Raw genomic sequence first — 24,712 nt, 5'->3', positions numbered from 1 at the left:
AAAATTCGTTGAAAATGCTCTTAATATTTGATAGGTCCAAATTATATATAGTTTTAGGATATTTTTAGACCTTTAATGATATATTTTTTATATATAATATGGTGAAAACAAGTGTATATACCTCATCATTGTTTATTTTCAGATAATATTAGCTAAAAAGAAAAATATAGAAAAAATACTAAAAAAGGTCCTTAAATAGGATTGATGTTGTTGGAGACGCAAGATCAAGATGCATGGATTGCTATTTGCTGGGCTAGCCAAAAATCACTATTCATATATGGCGATCTAGTCATTTTGTATTATTATTAGGATTTATATAAAAAATTATTTATTATATAATATTTGGTAGAGATAATGATATCTATATAGTTTTATCTATTAGATAGACTTATATTAGTATTTTTATTCTTATAGAGACTTATGTTAGTGATAATTCTTTTTTATATATATCTCTGTAAATTTAATTCTAAAAGGAGAAGGAGAAGGAGAAGAGATCTCTCATGTCTGCCCTCTACTATATCTCTTATCTACATTTTTCCATCATTCTTGTTTTTGCAATTCTTTCTACTATTGTTTATTAAACACATAGATTTAGTTTTTATTACTCTGAAAATATTAAAGAAGGTTTTCAAGAAGTAAAGAATGAGGACTAATCATCTTCCTACCTTGAAGAAATTCTGGATCTAGAGAGAGCTTTAATTTTTAATCTTGCTTTATGTCTTTTTATTTAATACCATGATCATTGGGTTAAATATATTATGCTAATTTCCATAAGTGTTTAGTTTAGCTTCAATCCATATTAGTAGAAGAAATTTTAGTTGCATCGTTAGCTCGAGTAATTAAAAAAAAAATATTACAATCTCATTCATTAGATCTATGCTTAAGAATAAAATAAAAAAAATTAATAAATAGTTAGTTAGGCTAAATAAAATTTTATCATATAATTTTTATAAATTGTCTCATTTGCATAATTATTTTATAGTTTTATGATCATCATAAAACTTCTTAAAATATTAATTTAGAATATTTATATTTATTTTTAGTATTTTCTCATGTGATAACCAGTCTTTATAATAAAGCGGCTTCACAGTTCAGTGAGAGATTTACCTCACGGTGTTTTTATCGTTTTTAGTGAGAGATTTATCTCGTGGTGCTCTTATCATTTTACTATAAAAACGGTTTATACACTTGCAAACATTAACTTAGACACATTAGTATTTTAATCGATAATTCCTCTATATGAATATTTTATTCCATAATCCCTTATGAATTTCTTACCATATCATATAATGTTTAAGTCATATGTTTTGTTATAAAACATTAAATTTTGATATATTTTCAAAATAAATGATAAATTTTTATTGATATTAATAATTAATAAATAAATAAAATTTGAACTCCAGGCCACTCCTACATTCTCTTTTATTGAAACCGAAAGTAAACTTACATTAAAACAATGTAAATAATACCTGATTTATTATAAAGAAAGATTTCACTATATTTTTCAAAATTAACTTAATTAAAAGTTTAAAGTACGTTAAATGTATATATTTTTGTCTATTATTGATAACTAATGCTTCCCTAATTGCCATAAGCATTATTCTCAAAAGATTTTCCATAAGCATATATAATTTTTGCCAACACATGACGAAGCCATCATTATTTGAAGACATATTAGTGATAATAAACACATTATCGCACATGGCATGAAGAGAATCCATCCAAAATAATAATTATAAATTTTAGATATCTTTATAAAACTCAATAAGGGCAAAAAAGAAAATATGTAATTGATAATATCTTAGCACCGTCCATATTTATACACCTTCTAACATATTAACTTTCTATTTAGTTTAATAAAATATATATATATATATATATAATTGATAATATCTTAACACCGTCCATATTTATACAACTTCTAACATATTAATTTTCAATTTAGTCTAGTAATTATTTGAATTTTATTTTTTTTAACCTTTTAAACATCTTTAATTTTTTATTCAATTTAATAGATATTTTAATTTTATTTTTTAATAATATTTAAATATTTATAAGTAATATACGTAGACGTATTAAATGAAATCATATCTCAAATAAATTTAAAATATTATAAAAATAAATAAAAATATTTATTAGATAATATCAATATTAAAAATTAAAATAATTAAATAAATAAAATTCAAATGTGCAAATATATATTTGACATATTGATGAACACTAAGATTCACATTTAAAACAGATATAAATACAACATTTGTAGGACAATATAACTTCTCTCTTGAAAGTTATTTGTGAAATTTTATATAATAATATAATTTCTTTCTATTTATAATCTAATATACAAATCAATTGGTCCGTTAAACTAGCAATACATTATATTATCAATAATTTCTATAAAAGGCGGTAAATGATATGTTAAACAATAATATATTTAGAAGTCTGACATGAATAGATGAGTCACAAATTCCATACAAATTACGTGTCTGAAATAATTTATTTCAAATTCATTTAAATCTCATTGATTGGTTCTTGAATTTTTATTTTCTTTTTAAATTCTAAGTATTTAAATTAAATGAGAATAAAAATGGGTCACATGTGTGGCCCTCAAAGTGGGTACTTATGTTAAATTTATGTACAAATGGGATAATGACATCCATTGATTGCTAATCTGCTTAATCAAGAGTAGCAGTAGCAGACATATCTAACCATACCCCACCTCTTTGTCCTTAATTGCTGGCCAAGTCAAAGCCGGACACCTTTTGCACATTTATTTGTATTTTTATTCATAAATTTATTATTAGATTTCAAAAGAAAAAAAATACCATATTGTAAATGCCATATACTAACTAACAATTCATATTTATGATAATGGTCGGAAATAGAATTGGGTTACCTTACTCTTACTTCAATTCTTATATAAAATTAAAAGATATATCTTTATATTACTTAAAGGTTTAATTGCCAAAAGAATTTTATTTACTGATTAAATTTTTAATTTTAGCATTAAATTTTAATATTGATTTCAGTTTTAATCTCCGACGAAATTATCAATAAAATTTATTGACGTGATATAAATTTCGACAACAACAATAAAAAAGAGAAATTGAGTATGCAGCCTTACTATTAAAATATTATCGTTCAACAACTCTAATATTAATTCAGTTTTTTTTTTTATTGCCGGAGTTTACACCAAGCTGACAGATTTGACAAATAATTTTATTAAATGCTAAAATTAAAATGAATGTAAAAGTATAGTTTTGAAATTCAAACTTTATTACATTCTAGATTTGATAACAAGTGCAAAGTTTAATTTTTTTTTAGCAATTAAGCCTTATTAAAATGTAGAAGAATGTCTTTAATTTTTTAAAATCCAACATTTATTACTAATTTTTATTTAATTTATAATAAGTTAAAATCAAATACTTGATGCCACACTGATTTTTTTTTTTTAATCAATAGGATAATTATAGTTTGCCAAAGTAATAAATTCAAAATCTATTCTTTTAAACACTCAACAGTAATTTCAATTAGTCAACTGAGCTAGCTGGATTAACACTTGCAATTGTTAATTGTAGTTTATGCAATAGAGTATCAGAGTGAGTTGACACATACCTAAAGTTTGTTAGGGATGATGATTTTGGACAGAGACTTGAGAAATTGACAAACCTGTTTGCAAAAAAGTAAGCTCATTGTTAATCAAACTGATGGCTAAAATTATTATAATGTTTTGAAGTCAAGTGTACAATTAGGTCCAATAGTTAACCAAATAAAAGCACCTTAAGAAGTTAATTAATTAAGCTTTACCACATCATTAATATACAGAATATAAACTAATCCATAATTTGACCCACTTTCAGTTTATGCTGTGATGGGTTTTCTAGAAGCAAAAGTTTTTAATTTTTTAATATTAAATTTACCCAATTCTGAACCTGTAAGTTAAGTTAGTTATGGTTGGTCAACTGATTTCAACCTTAGTTCCTATTCCTTTCTCATCTTCTGAGTTTTCAAAATTACTTCTGCAGAAAAGATATGAATTGATGATTTTATTAAAAATAAATTGTTTAAAAAATAGTTTATAAAAATGGAAAATAATATACTAAACTAAAAGATTTAAAGCCTGTCTTTTTAACACTAAATAACAATATTAATCCTTATATTGTTATCATGTATATGACTGGTTTGGAGTGTCCCATGCATGGGCAGTTGACATAAAAAGTGGAAGAAGCATTCACTGAAAAAGCAGGAGCAGCACATTCAAAATGTGATAGAAGCCAGTTTCTGATAAACATGGGAAAGATGGTCAGAAGAAACTTGTGGATGTCACCCACCCTGTCAAACTTGGCGGCAAAGGCCAAACTTATATTAATATTTTATAGGCCAATAGTAGAAGATATTTGAGAGGGCATCACTGGCCTTGGTAGCATTGTCTTTTTGCAAGTTCTTTATTTGTTTATTGTTTGTTCTAGATTTTCATTTTTCATGAAATGATTGTGAGACACGTTTCATTGGGTTGCCTTAACTGTATCTACCCTTCGTCAAGCTTCCAACTGAAAACATCATTCTTTGTCAGGAAAAAAAAAAGAATATGATAAACAAACGCAGTCCCTCCATTTTTATTTGATATACAGCGGACCCGGACTTTTCAATGTTTATGTTTGGCTTGTTTAAGTTGAACTCAACTCAAATATCTTTGTGTTTTTTTAGTTTGAGTTCGGCTCGTGCTAATTATTTAAATTTATATTTATTAAATATAAATTATAAATTTTTATATTTAAAATAAGATGATCTTATTGAGATATAATATTAAATAAAATAAACATTAATTAAAAATATATAAAAATTAAAAATTAGAAAACAATAACAATAATTGCATATTAGAATACAAGAAATTCCATACTTTCTTTTCATCTTCACTCTGAGAATATATTAAGGATCATGTCTATAATAAAAAGAAATTTCTAATTTATTTATTACATATTCACTTAATTAAATTAAACTATTCACGTTGGAAATCATTATATTATTATGTGTATATTTTTATTGTATTGTGTTATTTTTAAATTATATGTTTACAATACGGATCATTTTTTTATAAAAATAAAAAAAAAATAAAAAAAAAATTCTAAAATTTAATAAACGAATTTATTTTGTCAGGCTCTTAACAAGTCGATATAGTACATAAATGAATGTTTTTCATAAATTAATTTATAATCAGCTCGTGAACTCAAACAAATTAAGTATTAATAAATTGGAATTTGTAAATTAAATTTAAATCAACTCATTTAATTTAATAAATAAATTTAAATGAATTTTTATTAAGTGTAATTTTGAATAGCTCCGAAGTGGCTTATTATTTGGGGCATCTACTCCTACAGATGAGAATTCTTTCTTTTGCACAACCTTCTAGAGATGAGATGAGAGGAATTCTAACGGCACGCTAGTAACTATTGCATGTTCCTTGTGGTCTATGTAAACGGACCAATTCAATTTAATTAAGAAATGAAGGAGGCCTGTTAAATTAATAACTAGTTATTTATTTTTATATTAATTAATTGTTATTATTATTTTAATTATAAAATTAAATTAATAGATATAATTTAATAAAAATTTTAGTTTTTAATATTAATATATAATATTATAAAAAATAATAATATTTCTAGATATTTTTAATTTTTAAAATTTTAAAATTTTATTGGTATAATAATATAAAAATTATTTTATAAAAAATAATAATATTTCTAGATATTTTTAATTTTTAAAATTTTAAAATTTTATTGGTATAATAATATAAAAATTATTTTATAAATATTAATTAATTAATTTTAATATTATATAATTTAATATTATAATGATATTATAAATTTTAAAAATTAAAATTTTATGACATAATTAAAATATTAATTCATTACTAAATATAATATTAAAAATATAATTTAAGATGTTATTTTTAAATTTAGAATTATTATTTAATTAAAAAATAATTTATTAGTTAATATAATATTAAAATATAATTAGTATATTATTTTTTAGAATGAAATTAGTATTTTATTTTATTAAAAAACTGTTGAATAGTTAATATAATAATAAATATAATAAAAATATATTATATATATATATATATATATATATCAAATTATAAGCAATTAATTTAAACAATGAAATATTTTCGTAGAAAGATAAACTCATCTACTCGTAGAAAGATAAACTCATCTACGTGACAATCCCACTTGATTTGTTATCAATAACTGGTAGGCCCCACCTGCCCTAAATCAACGGCTGCTAATGCGCACTTATTTAAGTAAGAAAATCTGACACACCCAACTAAGCCTCCACAGTAACCAGTAAAAAGAAAATGTCGTAACTCAAATAAAAAAAGGAATTACAGTCACCCTTTCATCCAATAAAGGTGTGCCACAACTACTTCTACTTAAAATTTCATTTTGTCATATGAAAATAACTAACTTAAACATCACCGTGGCACTGGTACACACATCTTCAGTGCGATTTCTTTACATTTGTTAGCTTGGAAACCTTGCAGTTTAGGTGTAATTTTAGCAAATCCATTTCTTAGGAAATCCCAATTTCTGCATCATATGTTCAAGGATTTCCCACTCGACCGTTGCTCAGGATCATCGATATCACCTTGTACATCAGTTAACTACAGATCTATGCTACGGGTGTCACCTGTCCCTTGCTCCCTGAAAACCTTTTTTTTTTTTTTTTTCTCTTTTGTTTTTTGAGAAAAAGAGAAGCTTCATTCAACAAGAAAAAGAAAATATATCAAGAGGTTTCTTTGCACCGTCGGGTAGATTATCCACGGTGAGTTGGTATCACATGCTATCGATGCTGTAAATATTTTAAATTATTAGATTTGATAAATTTAATCGGAACTGTTAATGAAAACTTGCTAAATAGATAATAAGTTGCTCTCTTTTCAAATATATATATGCCCGTGAAAAATTCAGCAAAACTGATATTTTATTTCATTGATTATATAATTTTTTTTTAAAAATATAGATTCTACATTTTATTGAAGATAAAATTTTTATAACACTGATGTCTTATGATATCAAATAATGATCCGTCATCTATCCATAGCTGTTTTTTGGAAAATTGACATTATATGTGGAAGCTAGAGAAGTAATTGTATTTGCACACCAAGAAGCATTACCCTTTCTTTAAAGAAGCTGATTATTGCATGTAGATATTTCAAATAATTGTTTATTATTTAGTTTGCTTAAGATCAACATAGTATGCATTGCATAATCTTTAATTCTAATCACATTATAATTATAATAAACTAGAATATTATAACTACAACTTAAATAACTTATTTGTTATAAAAGTTGACTTTAGAACCAATTTAACTAGTACAAAAAAAAAATATTGTTTGTGTTCTTTTGTTTTCTATTACTTGTGTTCTCAAAAGAACGTGAATCTCTTAAAAATAAAAGATGTTTGTGTATTTCATTACTATTTTTTTTTTTGCAGTAGTTATCGATAAGGATATATGCTATTTTATATTATTGTATTTATCACATTAGCTATATTATAGTTTAGAGTTCTATTCCTAGTGTATCTCAACTATTATAAAGCTTGTAGTCTACATCAATATATACTGTAATCACAATACGTATAAGATAAGTACTTCAGTTATTTGATCAATCTTAACATGATATCAAGAGCATAGTGCTTCACAACTGAATTTTTTTTTTATTCTTCTCATGCTTATGTTCAAACGTTGGCTTCTTTTTATCATGACTACTTCATCTTCTACCTCCTCTTCTATTTCTGCTTCTTCTTCCTCGATCATTCTCTCTATTTCTTCTTCTTTACCAAATATTTCTAGCTACATTCCAATCAAATTAAACTCTACAAACTACCTTCTTTGGTAAGCACAAATTGAACCTCTCATCAATAGTGTTGATTTCGTTACCCACATCAAAGAAGATGCTGTTGTTCCTCCTATCACAGTCAATGATGCTCTTTATCCCGAGTATGCCCTATGGTTTCATCGTGATCAAATAGTTCTCAGTTGGATTATCAGATCAATTTCCAAACAATATTTACCTCAGGTAATTGGTTCCTCCTCTGCAAGAGATATGCTTGGAACAAACTTGCAACTTCTTATGCTTCTGGATCCAAGGCTCAAATTCGGAATATCAAAACTGGTTGTTATAAACTCCATAAGGATTCTAATGAATCCATTGCTCAATATATTCATAGGAGTAAATCTATGTATGACAAGCTTGATGCCCTTGGTCATGTTCTTCAGGAAGATGATCTTGTTCAAGTTGTTACCAATGGACTTGGAACTGATTTCAGACCCTTTGTACGTTCGCTAGAGAATTGTCTTAACTCTGTGGGATTTGATGATTTATACAGATTGTTACTAAGCGAAGAAACAAGTCTTCTTACTGAAAAATCGGGTTCTTCTTCCTTTACACCTTCTGTTTTTTATTCCATTGCTCCCTCATTCAATCAGTCCCGTGATTCATTTTTTTCTCGAGGACGTAATCGTGGTACAAGAGGCTGTGGCAGGAACCAATACCGAGCCTCGCAACAGCAACAATCCAGTCATTTTGCTCCACCACAATTTTTGGTAAATAATGCTGCTCCTATGACTCTTTTTTCACCTTCACAAACTGCTCAAGACACATCCAATTTGGTAATCTACAACTGTCATGGCATTGGCCATATCAGCCGTATTTGCCCATCTCCAAGAATCAACAGGAACAATCTTCCACCTCTCCTTCCTACACCCAAACCGATCAGCAACTATACCACTGCTACTCCACAAATTCCTACCCCTCAACAATGGATCCTTGACTTGGGTGCATCTTATCATTTTACACCATCACTTGACAACTTTTTCACTCATTCACCATACCCGGGGAATGATGAAGTCACAATCGGAAATGGTAATACTATTCCAATTTCTAATATTGGTGCTTCGGTTTGTCATTCTCATAGTAAATTTTTTTCTTTATGTCCTATTTTGTATGTTCCTAATATTTCTACTAATCTACTTTATGTTTCTTCTTTTACTAATTCAAATAATGTGTCAATTGAATTTTTTCTGATCATTTTGAAGTCAAGGATATCCACACAAAGGATTTACTGCTAACTGGCCCGAATGATGGTGGATTCTATTCTCTTTTTCTTCGGCCAGATGTGCCTTTCACCATGTCGAAAACTGTCTTGTTGTCTTCTTTTTCTACATGGCACAAACGTCTTGGTCATGCTGCCATGCGTATTGTTGATGATGTCCTACGACGTTCAAAAATAAAAATTTCGTCTGAGTCTCATCCTAGATTATGTCATTCCTGTAGTGTCAATAAAATTCATAAATTGCCTTCTATTTTGTCTAGTACCATTTCTAAAGGACCATTAGACTTAATTTGTTCGGATACTTGGGGACCTACCCCGGTTGATTCCATTGATGGTTTTTGTTATTATGTTATTTTTCTTGATCATTATAGTAAATAGAGTTGGATTTATTTTCTAAAAAAGAAATCTAATGTGCTCAATGTTTTCATTAAATTTCAACATGTAGTAGAAAAATTCTTTGACCAAAAAATTAAAAATTTTCAATCTGATTGGGATGGTGAATTTCAAGCTTTAACAAATTATTTTGTTGAAAATGGTATAACTCATCGTGCTGCTTGCCCAAAAACTCCAGAACAAAACGGTCTTGCTGAATGCAAACACAAACATTTAGTTGAAACAGGTCTTGCTCTGCTACATCATTCTAGTGTTTGAACAAAATTCTAGACATATGCTTTTGATTCTGCTTGTTTTACTATAAATCGTCTTCCTACATCTGTTCTTGATGGCATTTCACCATATGAAAAATTATTTAAAAATTTTCTCCTACTTATCATAAACTTCGAGTTTCTAGGTGTTTATGCTATCCTTGCTTAAAACCATATCAAAGTAATAGATTTAACAAAAAGTCTACTATATGTGCCTTTCTTGGTTATCATAAACTTTTCAAAGGATATATTTGTTTTGATTTGGCAGCTCATCCTCCTTTTGTCTAGGTTTCTCCCTCGGGACTTTGTGTGCATCATCTGGTTCATCTCATCCACCAAATTTATGTACCTTTTTGCCACCCTTCTTAAATGAACCACCATTTGATGCCATCCATGACTGGTAGCTCGAATTGCCCTTATGAGTCTTTTTTTCTTCTTTTCTCTTATTTGTTTCTTCCCTACTGGCAGGCCTAACAAATGGTTTCTTCCTAGTTCTGATCCTTGTTCGACGTCTGGGTTTCGGCCTGTGGCTTGCACTTCCTCAGACCTGATCAAACACCAGAGAAAGTACTGTCTATCCTAATGGAACTGCCAATGCCATGAATAAAGGATTTGGGTCAGTTCTTAGTAGTAAGGATATAACAATGGCTGGAACCATCCAACCAAAAGCTCTAATCACCTGCAATGAATCACCAAACAACATTTTCAGGTAATGTCAAATATCATCTTGAACCATTAAAGCTGCAAATCAACAAGAACTATCAGTTCATGGCGTTAATTGTGCCTGAGCCGGAGATTTCAGTAACCCCACATAGTTGGGACAGACAATTGCAACTAATTATTCTTACAATTGATTGCAAACAAGAGTAATATTTATGATGTTAATAAACACAGTTACATATAAAATTTGATATCCGGTGAATAATTAATTAGAATTTCTATTTGTGAAAGTAAACTAAGATCTTCTGTAATTATTAATCTTATTTTATCTTATCCTTTCAAAAAAAAAATCTTATTTTATGTTTAATTCTATATATAATTAATTTAATTTTTTAATTTTAATAAAATTAATTAGTTATTGATCTAATTCAATCTTAATACTATTATAATTTTCTATACATTCCTAATCCTAATTTCATACACATTCCTAATTCTAATTGAAAAATTACTATATCACACTATATATATATATACCCATGGTGGAGTTCAAATCATTCAATATAAAGTTTTACAAAAATTTATTTTAAAATTTTATTTTCTAGATGCTATTTTCATTTTAGATGAGATAATGGTTTCAATTTATTTTTTTTGTGTATTTTTTTAAACATTCCCATTATTCTCAATTCTATCATACCAACTAAGAAAATACATTATATATTTACCTACTCTCTAAGTTAATTTTAGTTAAGTGCAATAGATTGTTTTTATTTATTTATATTCTTATTTCATTTAAGTATTTTTAATTTTATTTTTGTTTATAACTTTTTTAATCAAAAAATTAGAATTTAGACTTTAATACATAGAGTAAAATGTAATATATTTATTTTATATTTAAATAAGAGTTTGTTGAATTCTTATTTTATAAGATCACTTTATAATAAAGATTTTAATGTATGCAAAAAATATATTAGAGAGATGTACATTTTATACTAAGTTCAATCTCTATTGTTTTTCCTTCATTACTAAGAAAGCCAATGCCGGATCAAGAAACTCCCTCTCCGACAAGGCGCAATAAGTTAAAAGATGGTAAGATTAGTTCCCTCTCGTAGTGGCTCTAATGGATTTTCAGAGTCTCGCCGCCATTAGAGAAGGAGCCAAGAAAAACAACATTGTTGGTACATCTACTAGGTCACTTAGTGCCTTGACACCTAAGCAAAAGACCGGATCACTTAGTGCCTTAACATCCAAGAAAAAGAGAGGTCGTGAAGAAAAAGTAGTGCAGGAACCCAAATCTTTACGCCCTCATGTAAAGATTTTCGGAAGCATATTTCAACAAGGAGAAGAAGAAGAAAATGTTAATACAAAAAAAGTAAGGACATGCTTTAAAAGTGAAGAAAAATCATGTCAAACTGTAACCAATATTCCTTGTGAATTGAGGAGAAAAATCAAAACAAAAGGTGACACTAATGTGAAGTTGGTGATGACTAAAAAACTATTCAAGACTAATTTAAGCTCCAGACATAGTCGTTTATTAATGCCTTTGAATCAAATAAAAGATCATACTTTTCTTCAAGAGGAAGAAAGACAAATGCTAGAAAAATACAATGAATTATCTATTTAGTTCATGGAACCATGTGGTGTTAATTCTATAGTGAAGATGAAGAAGTAAGCCTATCGAAATCAAAAGGGCAGTTCTTATGCGCTGAGAATTGGTTGGAATAATGTTGTGACATGATTCAAATAATTGAAGAGGAAATCAAGGAATTCAAGGAAAATGACATGATTCAAATATGGTTATTCAGGGTTGAGGGGGTACTGTGGTTAACACTGTGTAAGATAAAGGAAGCACCGAATGATAATAATGCCAGTGATGTTCATAAAGAGAATGGAGATGGTGCAAGCACAAGCCATAATGTTGCGGTGGACTAAAATATTTATCATTATATATCTAGCTCAAACAATAGCTTTTTATTTTTATTTTTTTGAAACTTTACCTTCAGTCACATATCAAATGTCTTTTGCTTTTATAATTGGAGGTGTAGAAGTAGTTCCTAGTTGAAGTTTTGTAATGTAGGATCCAAATATCTTTTTCTTCTGATGCCCACATTTTTTTCTTAATTTTAATAGACTCCTGGAATTCAGATTGAGTTTTTCTTAATATAAATGTATGTTTGGTCACAAACTGCAGACTTTGATCGTGAAGAATTTTGACATATATTTGCATTATTTATATTTTCTCGCAAACTTAAGGAAATAATACAAAATTTACCCACTATATCTTTTAGAAATTATATCAAGCAATACTTTTATTCATTTAACTTCTCATATTTGAGAAAAAAAAATATAGTAATATTATATAAGATTATATTTGTAAACTTACAGACTTGGTAATGTGGTAAGAATTTGACTGTGGAGTAATTAGCGTGCTACCGCTATTCTCTCTTAATCCTTAAACATTTTCTGTATAAGTTTTTATTGAGATATTGTAAATATAAAAAAAACTAAATTGAAATTAAAATCATTGGAAAAGAAAAATAAAGCAAGTGCATTATCATTGGCTTACAAATTGTTAGCAGAGGAAACTTTTAGCCAACATAAAATTCAATGTAATATAAAGAAATGTGGTATAAAATATGATCGTCTCTTTGGTATCATACAACAATGGTAATGTCTATCAGTATTTAGTATTCAGTGAGAAAACATGATACCAGGAGTCTGCATTCAATTTGATATCAACAACCATGCACCATGTAAGTGAGATTTCTGTGTTTAGCAAATCAATGGACTATCGTTCATAAAAATAGAAGGATATACATGTAACTAGCTTTAACTATCCTATATTAGTAAGCAAACTTTTTGGAGACACCAGTTGTACAATATTGATACGAACTACAAAGTCTTATGGATCCTCGAATAAGGGATTGGTACGAAAGAGAAGCATTAAAGAGAATCATCTTATATACCTGCTTTTGGTCCTGTGAAGAAAACATGTTGATGAAGTGATTGATGCTAAATCAAGCTGCCATTGCAAATTTTGGCGTTTTGTCCAGGCTCCTTAGGTGGTTTATTTTTATGGTTGGTCGTTGGCTTCATCTCTAAGATCATAATCCCTAGTGTTTTCTCTATGTTCACCTCATAAGAAAAAAATGTTACATAATTTCAAATGTCAGCAATTAACGAAATAAAAAAAGGAGCCTAGTCCAAGAGCCCAAAAATGGAAAAACAGCTATCAGCAGCCTAAGAAACAATGGTCTGTCCCTGACTCTTCTTGTTCGACTCAATTTTCCTTTTATTTGTTGCTTTGGCAACTCATCCTCCTTTTGTCTGAGTTTCTCCCTCGGGACTTTGTGTGCATCATGTGGTTCATCCTATCCACCAAATTTATGTACCTTTTTGCCACCCTTCTTAAATGAACCACCATCTGATGCCATCTATGACTGGTAGCTCGAATTGCCCTTATGAGTCTTATTTTCTTCTTTTCTCCTATTTGTTTCTTCCCTATTGGCAGGCCTAACAAATGGTTTCTTCCTAGTTTTGGTCCTTGCCTGACGTATGGGTTTTGGCCTGCGACTTACACTTCCCCAGACCTTATCAAACACCAGAGAAAGTACTGTCTATCCTAATGGAACTGCCAATGCCATGAAAAGAGGATTTGGACCAGTTCCTAGTAGCAAGGATATACCAATGGCTGGAACCATCCAACCAAAAGCTCTAATCACCTGCAATAAATCACCAAACAACATTTTCAAGTAATGTCAAATATCATCTTGAACCATCAAAGTTGCAAATCAATAAGGACTATTAGTTCATGGCGTCAATTGTGCCTGAGCCGAAGATTTCAGTAACCCCACATAGTTGGGACAGACAATTGCAACTAATTATTCTTTTAATTGATTGGAAACAAGAGTAATGTAGACAAAATAAAGTTCTAATGCGTGAGCGAAGGATTTAAGGAAGTGAAATTTCTAAAAGATGTAACACCTAAAAGAGTTAATATTAAGGTTCCCAGAGGCTAAAGCGACGACAAAAGGAGTCTATATAGCGAAAATAGATTAGCAGCGAGACCTTGATCAGCAGTAGTAGCAGTACTGGTAGTAGCCATCGTCAGCGACAAAGAAGAAGAAGAGAGCAGCTTAGGAGGGATCACTATTCTTGATGATCTCCAACTACGAGAAAACAGAGAAACGAGAATGAGGGATGAGTCAAATCAGAAGAGAGAGTGTGGGGTTTTGATTGGGTTTCTTAGAGTGAATAAGGAGGAGGAGGAGGATGGTAGGCATGTTGTATTTCATGAACAAGTACATCCGCTTTTACAAGATAAGTCTTCCCCGGATACAAATACAACTCTTATTTTAAATCTAATTTTCATTAACTCAACACTTGTCCCATCTCCACTTTCAGTCTTGTGGTTAAACCAACAACCATAAGACTGATTTTGAGCCATGCGATTTCAAATGATTGGCACATTAGACAACTTGATGTATCTAATGCATTTCTCCATGGATAGCTCAATGAAGATGTTTTTATGAGTCAACCGCCTGGCTTTGTCAGTATAAAATATCCTGAATTTGTTTGTAAACTCAATAAATCTCTTTACGGTCTTCGGTAAGCTCCACGCCAGGGGTTTTTTTGCCTTTCAGATGCCTTGGTTAAAATCAGTTTTCTTGCTTCAAAAACTGATTCTTCACTGTATTATTACAACAAAGGTACAACTCATGCTTATTTCCTAATCTATTTTGATGATTTAATACTTACAGGCAATAACAACAATTTTATTCGGATGACAATTCAATCTCTTGGCCATTCATCTAAAATCAAAGACTTGGATCCTCTTTATTATTTTCTTGCCATAGAAGTAACTAAAACAATAAAAGGTCTTCATTTATGTCAAAGTAAATATATTCGGGATTTGCTTGCCCGAGCTAATATGGAAACCGCTAATGCTGTTGGCACTCCGGCTTGTCCAAGCATCGCCTCCCACAAAGTTGTTTCAGTAGTACTCCAAGCGGGTCGATCAATTATCAACGATTGATCCCCGACCGGGTCCTGAAGCCGCATAGATAATTAGCTATTGGAACGAGAGTGAGGACGGTGAACCTAGTCAGTAGGCACCATGGCTCGGACTTGTTGGACCACTCTATCAAAGAACCTATAAAATGAAAAATTCCTTACTTGACAAAGGCTCTCGCTCTTGAGTGGGTTGGACCATTCCATAAAATCTTTGAGAATTCTTCTGCTGCTATCTTCGAAACTGCAACTTAAGAACTTGTTGGTGGTACTTCAGATTCTTTTCCGGATGGTACTTTCTATCGTAGTATTGTTGGTGGCCTTCAATATTTGGCACTCACTAAGCTTGATATTTCTTTTTCGGTTAACAAGGTTTCACAGTATATGCATGCTCCTTCTCAGCAACATTGAACAGTTGTTAAACGTATCTTGCGTTAGTTACAGGATACATTACATTCTGGCATATTACTTTCTCCATCTTCCTCTTCTACTATTCATGCATATAATGATAGTGATTGGGCTAGCTCTCTTGATGATCGAAAATCCACATTCGGATATTGTATTTTTGTGGGCAGCAATCTTGTTTCTTGGGGTACTAGAAAACAGCGTACGGTTGCTAAGTCTAGCACTGAGGCTGAATACAGAGCCATTGCTCATACTGTTCTAGAGGTTCAATATGTTTTATCACTTCTACATGAAATGTGTATTTCTGTAGTTTCTAAACCAATTCTTTGGTGTGATAATTTGGGAGCTACTTATTTGACTACTACTTCGATTTTTCATTCGTGATCCAAGCATTTGAAAATTGATTTTCGTTATGTTCGTGACTTGATTTCTCAAAATTTGTTGGAAGTTCGTTATATTTCTTCTCGTGATCAAATTGCCGACATCTTCATTAAACCTTTGGCTAAACAACCTTTCCATTTACTGAGTTCCAAGTTAATCATTGATTCACATCATGATCAACTTGTGGGAGGGTGATAAGGATATATGCTATTTTATATGATTGTATTTATTACATTAGCTGTATTATAGTTTAGAGTTCTATTCCTAGTATATCTCAACTATTGTAAAGCTTGTAGTCTACGTCTATATATACTGTAATCACAATACATATAAGATAAGTTCTTTAGTTATTTGATCAATCTTAACAGTTACCTCCCTTTTTTCTTATTTTTTGATAAAATAAATACATATATTCATATATGTATGTGGATCGGGTCTCTTCATAGGTGCCCGACCTAATTTCTCCATCATTGCTCTTATAATATCTCCAGCAATTTCCTTCCAATAAGATAGTTTATTACTGGCCAAATTATGTACATTAGAGCAAAAGCCACTACCACATATGGAGTGCTACATTAGAGATTGAAGCCCACTTCCAAATGGAGTGCATACCCAGAAATACAAACATACCAAAAGGCTAATTCCTTTCCCTTTCTACAATACAAACATAACTAATTTCTTAGCATGCAGACTAATACATTACTCTTATAAACAGCTCACAGGTATGGCTAGCCCGCTACTAGTTCCACCTATATTCTTACATGAAGCAGTTGCTGCTTTATTCATGTACGTAAGCTTTATATCATGTAATCTTATTTCCTTGCATGGATTGCTAGGGCTACATTCAAATGTCACAGCTTGTGGAGATCTCGATGTTCCTTGTATATTTTTATACATCACTTGACTTATCTTCACGCCAGAATTCTGTCAAGTTAAAATAAAAATAAAAATTATATTAGGATTTATAGAATTTTAGAGCAGTAGTAACTTTATTTTCTTTATTACGGTTAGATACTATCATAAATCTACAAAAGAAAAAGAAAGAAAGGAGTTTTGTGTAGATTACCTGGTTAGGACAACCAATGTTGTCAGGACAATAGTCCTGGTCAATGATTATTGGGTTCTTTACATTCCTCATAATGAGGTTTTGGAAGAGAACATTCCTTACAAAGCTAGTGCTAGGTCTAGCCCATGTTTTGATCCTTACACCGTTATCTGATCCTGTGAAAACTGCATCTGTTAGGGTTATATTTTGTACACCATCTTCATTGAATTGTCTGCCCAAGCTGCCAATGCTGTGAAACAAAAGAAACAAAGAGTTCAATATATGTATGATTGATTGGAAGCCATCATGACATGATTTATCAATAGTTTGGGCCTTGGGAACATAAGAACTCCTTCGGTTTTTCCAATTAGTTTGGGCCCTGGGGACATAATTTCGGCTGTTGTATATGCATATTTCCAAGTTAAATGTCTGAAAACATAAAACCATTTGGGAGTACCTGCAATAATTTTGTTTCTTTCTTAGAAATTAATTGAATTACTGTTTAAATAATTATCATTGCTGATTAGATGGTTAAGAGAGAAGCCTCATTTTAATAGTTATTATAATAAAATAATTGTTTTAACATTAGTAGATTTACTTTGGGCTTAAGGTATTGGGGCCACATCCAAGTAAATATATAGTTTTGTTTACATAAATATAATATGATCCTAGTTAAACAATTAATATGGAATTATTAGGCTTAGAAAATATAATTTGTGTGTATGAGAGCAAGCCTTATATATTGCTTTGGGTACATACCGATTCTATATTCTTCCTCATTTTTAATTAAATAAAATATATTTTATTACAAAAAATCTCAATCCCAAAAAAAAGAAAGTATATAAGTTATATTTTTAATATTGATTTATAAATATAATGAATATATTAATTAATATATAAATTTGTACAGTTTTTTCATTTTATATAATATAATTTTGTTGGATTGTTATTATATGTATTTAATTCAATTTATATAAAAAAAAAGAGTGAAGATTGAACATCCAATAATCTTTTAATGGGTTAAACTTAAGTGGGGAATTGCCAGTTTAAACCAATTCAATAATCTAGTGTATAATAATGGTCAATCCAAGAAGTAGGATAAGTTAAAATGAAGAGGATAATATATATTAATACCTGATACCATGACCAGGGCCACACTTAATATGGCTCATAAGCAAGTTCCTAGTGCCTGGACCAATGGATATGCAATCATCTCCTGTCTGAAGCGTACTGCCTGTGATTGTTACGCCTGTTGATGTCTGAACATGGATTCCATCTGTATTGGGGCTTTGGTCTGGAGCTATAAGCTTCACATTTCGAACTTGCACGTTGTTGCAACTGTTTATTACAAGGTGCATTGTCTGACTGTTGATTGATGTCAACCCACTTATTATCACATTGTTTGCCCAGTTGAATGTTATGGACTGCATTAACATTAACAGTAATGTTAACAAAATAAACACCACTTGCTGCAAGAACATTAAAATTAAACAAATGGAGGTGGGAAGAAGAGAATATTATAATTCAGGACAGCAAGCTAAGAATAATTTGTCTTTTACAGATATTAATCTTTTGTTTTTGGTTTGTTAAGTTCTGGCTAGGGTTTGAAATTGCATGAACGCACTACAGGTCTGGAGATAATTCTAAGACTATGATCCAGAGTTAAAACTCATTAGTAGGGATTAATATTATTTTGCACTCATGCATTTAGAGATGAATATACTAGATAATAGTTGTCTACTATAGTACAAGGATGCATATAGTATATGTATATGTATGATTTAAGTAGTTGGATTGGAAATTGACTTTTAATATATGTATCATTGAACAACATACTAAATTAACAAACGTACCCTAGCTCCAACAGGACAGCTCTTTCCGGACGCCCTGCAAGCCCAGAAGCCAGCACCTTTAGCATCAAGGGTACCGCCAAGTACAGAAATTTGATTAACCTGAATGAACAAAATCCAATACCCAGAATTGCCGAGAGCTCGATAATCCACTGGAGCTTCAATAGTTCCATCGATCTTAACAGTAATTCTACTCTTGCATGGACCTCTAAACTCTATTGCCTTGATCAAGTACCTTCCTTTAGGCACAGAAATTGTCGATGCAGTAGCTGAGCTACATGCAGCTGCCCATGCCTTGAGGAAAGGCTGTGTTGAGTCTGTTTTCCCATCTGGTTTTGCTCCAAATTTAAGCACATTATAGGAGGCTGCATTTGATAACTGAAAGAGGAAGAAGGAGAGTGCCAACATAATTGCTATCTTATTAGCCATTTTCAATGTAAAATAGATATCTAGATGATTAGAGAAACGGAAGGCAGTTGGATGATACAGAAGTGGCAGTTGAGGTGGTTATTTATAGTTGTCTGAATAGTGTTTGGCGTTCAAGAAACTGTGAGAACTGTTGTTGGTTGAATAATATTTGTCAACAGGATCGATTAGGGCAATTATAATTACCTGCACGTCCTGTAGCTTAGATATATACGTACGGTGTCATGTGATAAAATAGGAGGCCATAGAAATTTTGAGCATATACATGTGAATGTGATAAGCTGTTTGATCAATTTAGGTGCCTTCAATTATTATGATTATATAATGATTGGTGGATTTTTTTAAAGAAAAGAAGAATGTTTGAGAGAAAATGTGAACCCAGCAAACATGAATTGTTAGATGCTTTACTATTCTTTATGTCTCTTACTCTTCGGTTTCTGGTACATACATAAGATGCTTAAGTAATAACATTTTTATAAACAATGCTCAGAAGTAAGAGCTTGAGTTGCATCTTTAATTCTGGAGAGGTTAATCTATTTTATGTGGGTTCCAAAAGTGGAAGACATTATGTATGCTATACTTCTCAAGAAATTAGCTTTGACTCAGTAAAATTTGATAGTTTGTGCTTAAAAATAAAGCATATATGCTTCCATCTAATATATTGATGCTATATGTGTTAATGATATTGTAGTATCTGTGTGTGTTGTGTAAAGATAATTCAAATACGATCTGTTTAATTAATCATGTTAAAATATCATACTAAAAAATAAGCATATTTATTAACTAAGATGTTATAGGAGTTGATCGTATAGCTTGTTTAAGAAATTAGATTTTAAAATAGTATATTTTTAAATAAAAGCACATTATTTAGATTTTAAAGTTTCAGTTTTAGATATAAAATGACTTAAATTTAAATTATTATTCCGAAGCATAATATATATATATATTAATTTTTGTTTAAATAAATATTTTTTAATCATGTTACTCAAATCAATACATAAACTTAATTATTTTTGGTATTTTATAAACAAATTAATACTAATCGTCTATCTATGCGTTGCATGACCGTTATTATTATTTTAATTATAAAATCAAGTATATAGATATAATTTAATCATTTGTCCAATATCTAATATTTATTTATTAATATTATCTTTAAATTAATACTATCAATAAATTAGTTCTAAATTATTTATTTATTAACTCAAATATTATATAAATTAATGCTGTCAATGTAATTTATAGACTATTTGTTTTGAAATTAGAAGTTATTGTATAATTAAAAATTAATTTATTAGAATATAATATTTGAAAATATTATTTTTATAATTAAATTCATTATTTAATTAGAAAATTAATTTGTTAGCTATTATAATATTAAAATATAATTAATATGCTATCTTTAAGAATAATCATTATCTAATTAGAAAACTAATTTATTAGTAATATGTTATTTTTTAGGATTAGAATGATTGTTTAATTAGAAATGTAACTTATTAATCAATAAATAAATAGAAAAAAAATCATAAAATTACACATAAACTTACATTTAATGTATAAAAAATAATACACATGTCAAAGTAAAAATTTTACATATAAAAAATTAAGCACACATATCAAAAAAATTTAGATCTCAAAAATTAATATATATATAAATTTTTATGATTCAAACTTATTTACTCATACGTTTTAAATTGTATTGTTTAATTGGAATATTGTGAAATTTATCGACTATAATTATAAGTTTACAATTTGGTTGGGTCAACTAATAATATGATATCTTAATGTGAAGTCTTTAAAAGTCGTAATTTTAGCCAATATTTAATTTTCTCTATAAGAAAAGAATTAAAATAGTTAGAAGTTCTTGAATTCAAAGAAATATATATGTAATGGAGAAGGCAAATATTCTATGAAAGTTTAATACGGCACTGGTGAGATGCATAGAATTTGTATGTGTACGTAACAGTGGCTAGTGAGACTTTGACCCCCTTCTTGCCACGTGACACGTGGAGGAAACCCGGAGAAGTTCCTGCCGGGAATGTTGCCGATTCCAGAGCTGTTCCAATCATTCAACAGAAGATTTCTGGTAAGACTGAAAAGAGAGTGTTATGTTATATACATAACTTGTCAAAGGCATTTTATTAAATAAATAATAATAATAATAATAATAATAATAATAATAATAATTCTATTTAACCTTAGAATTTATTTATTTTTAATTAGGCCTTCCAGTGGCTATTTGTAAATTCATAAATCGAGGAGATGTTGCTACACTCAGATATGGAAAAATGAATTAGTTGAAGTGCTTTGGCAAGAATATTATTTTATTATTAATTTAGATTAAAAAAATACTCTTCCACTCGGCTTGAGATTCAAATTTAAAATTTTTATTATGATTTTATGTAGTTAATATATTTTTTATTATAAAAAAATCTAACTCAAATTAAGATATAAACTTACGATCTAAGTTTATAAGTTTCAGTTGAAGAAATTATAATAATGGTATAGTAAAAGTAACAATAATAATTAATATATAACCATCTATTCAATTTCTTGGATCTAGCAACCAATATATGTTGGAGAGAAAATTTCGGGAGTGTGTAGTTCATTTTTTTAAAATCTTACATTAATGAACGAAATATTTAATTCGACATAAATAATCTCATAAATCAACCAAAATATAAATAAAATAATATTTATAAATTTATTTTTGAATTATAATAAGCTTAACTGCCTCATTCATATCATAAAGACAGTTACTGATCTAATTACAGAATTGAAAACTTCTATATTTTAAAATAAATAATTTTTACGAATTTATTGACAAAATATAATTGCATTTTGGGAGAAAACAAATCATGTTTCTACCAACACCATATTATATTTAATTTATTAATTAATATTGACTTTACAAGGAAGACGGTTGTAGGATTATTTGGTAAAAGAAGTTGGCTAAAACTATATTTGGTTGACCATTATTATTATTATTATTATTTTTAATTGCCTACAAAAAGGACTGTACATGCATATGTTTGCAATATATCCAAGTTTCGCTGTATAACAGAGAGTTTCTATTAAAAAAAATAAAAATCTGATTGTTGATGAACCCTACGAGTATCAGAATTTAGAACAATGTCTCACTACTATAATTTACTATCAAATATAAATACACATCAAATACACATATAACTTATGGATATAAGAGTAAAAATGTCACATGACTTTGAAAGCTGCCCTGTCTGTTAAAGTATTATTTTAGAACAAAATATGAAGGTTATTTTGATGTAAAATATAACATCCAACATCAATAAATGGATGTAAAAAGATTTACTTCTAACAATCATTAATCGTATTAATGATGTAATAAATTATACTTTTAGTAGAACTACATTATATTCAGTAGTAATAAATCACATATAGATTTATAAGTATCATTTAATAAGATTGTTTGTTTGAATATTAAATTTATTCACGAAGAAAACTTAACCCTCATATCTATAGAAAAAAAATACAATACCTACAATGGAGGACTCATAAAACTCTCTAATAAATATGTTAATATTTATTTATTAAAATTAACTAATATCAAATAAGAAAAAAACTACTGCTAATCTAAAAGATGATAAACAATAGGTAAAAAAAAAAAAAACTTTAATAAAAAATAAGAAAAGAAAAATAAATTCTTTTTATACGTGTGCTAAAATTACAGCAAATTTTTAAATATATAAAATATAAATAAAAATTATACTCTTTAGATGTAAAAATATCTAATGACAAGAATTTATTTTACTTTTTCCTAAAAGAACAAACATAATATATATTATGAAAAAGTAAGAAATAATTATGAGGGCGGCCAAATAATGGTATATGAATCTAGCAGAAGAGGGTAACATAATTAAGCAGTCAAGCTTTAATTATATTCTAATTCCTTAAAATATGAAGATGACTTTGCCTAGGCACATGGTGCCCACCAACTTATTGATCAACTTCCTTTTCAGTAGGTCAATCGTCCCACCATATATAACAATTTATCCAAAGTCATTCATATGTCTTAATTAAATCCCCTCTATGATTTTACAAATACTATTATATTTGCCCTTTCTTCAAATAACATGCATTAATAAGCAATAGAATAATGTTTTACTAAAACATGAAATGCATATATATGTTATTATTTTTTTTTTCTTTGGGTTATGTCACTCTTTTTGTTTAATAAATCTGTTCAATTTAGATGATTCAGTCTTCGAATTCAATGGAGCTTGAATCTTTAAGGCTTTGGCTTGGGCTTAGGATTATTCTTGCTAAAGTTTTGTGTTTGGTCTAATTTTACTTAATGGAGTTTAATAGTTAATGATTTCATTAATGGCAAATTCTGAAGTTTGGATATTTTCCTTTTTAAAATTGTTGTTAATTATTGTTTTAATTTTCTCAATTCAGTCCAGAAACATGAATCTTTTTCAGTTATATCGACACAAAATTTGGTCAATTTACCTTATTATAACATGCATCAAATTCCAAATGGACATCCTACTATATAGGAGCAAAGTCAGACCCTATAATTAAAAGGGACATAGATTTAATCTTTATTTATTTATTATGTTAAATATAGTATAAATCTTTACAGTTTAATAAGACAATATGCACATAAATATTATGCTAAAATCCTTCTCATATTGACTGTCACATTAATATACCATAATTAAACCGAATAACAACTAAAGAAGGTTATGGCGGTTGTATACATGTTCTCAAGTCCCTTCCATGTACCACTCTCCCACTTAATATGACTCATAAATAAAAGGATACCATATGGGTCCGATTTTAACCTCGTTAGTTTATCTTATAGTTTTGACTATTTATTTCTTTATGATTAGGGCACAGTTCCAAAATGATGTGCAGATTGGAAGTGTTCACCTAATCCGATAGCTCGACCATTCGAGACATCTGATAAAAATCGAAATTAATTTGTCGGATTTAAAGTCTTTTAAGTTAGAGATGGTTTACAAATATTTAAAATCAAGTAAAAATGGGTTGAATTCGATTTTAAATCCAACCCGACATAATATAAAACTAAATGAAGTGAAAGTATATTACACACATATATATGAGAATCAACAAATTACATCCAGAGGAGGAAGAAAAGAGAAATAAGGAACAATTTGGCAAAGTGAATTCAAATA

The 24,712-nt window shown here is 29.0% G+C and overlaps 1 protein-coding gene and 1 pseudogene across 1 annotated transcript; both read right to left on the bottom strand.

Moving 5' to 3' along the window:
• Nucleotides 1-13,591: 13,591 nt before the first annotated feature.
• Nucleotides 13,592-14,520, bottom strand: LOC8269665 (annotated as a pseudogene).
• A 2,185-nt stretch (nt 14,521-16,705) lies between these two features.
• Nucleotides 16,706-19,547, bottom strand: LOC8269664 (polygalacturonase). Its single transcript, XM_002529052.3, has 4 exons — nt 19,110-19,547; nt 18,391-18,680; nt 17,278-17,506; nt 16,706-17,135 (listed from the first exon to the last, which is right to left on the bottom strand). Exons 1-4 carry the CDS (start codon nt 19,533-19,535, stop codon nt 16,917-16,919), a joined length of 1,164 nt encoding a protein of 387 aa, XP_002529098.2. The 5' UTR covers nt 19,536-19,547; the 3' UTR covers nt 16,706-16,916.
• Nucleotides 19,548-24,712: the final 5,165 nt, after the last annotated feature.

This window comes from Ricinus communis, chromosome 1 (assembly GCF_019578655.1).
Source record: "Ricinus communis isolate WT05 ecotype wild-type chromosome 1, ASM1957865v1, whole genome shotgun sequence".
Lineage (NCBI taxonomy): Eukaryota > Viridiplantae > Streptophyta > Magnoliopsida > Malpighiales > Euphorbiaceae > Ricinus > Ricinus communis.
Note: the sequence above shows the minus strand (reverse complement) of the source record. Positions and strands in the feature narration are given on the sequence as shown.

Coding starts and splice junctions, on each gene's coding strand:
- LOC8269664 (XM_002529052.3), bottom strand. CDS start 19,535: ATGGCTAATAAGATAGCAATTATGTTGGCACTCTCCTTCTTCCTCTTT. Junction 17,507..18,390: donor GGCCCTGGTCATGGTATCAG/GTATTAATATAT, acceptor TTTGTTTCACAG/CATTGGCAGCTTGGGCAGAC. Junction 17,136..17,277: donor ACATTGGTTGTCCTAACCAG/GTAATCTACACA, acceptor TTAACTTGACAG/AATTCTGGCGTGAAGATAAG.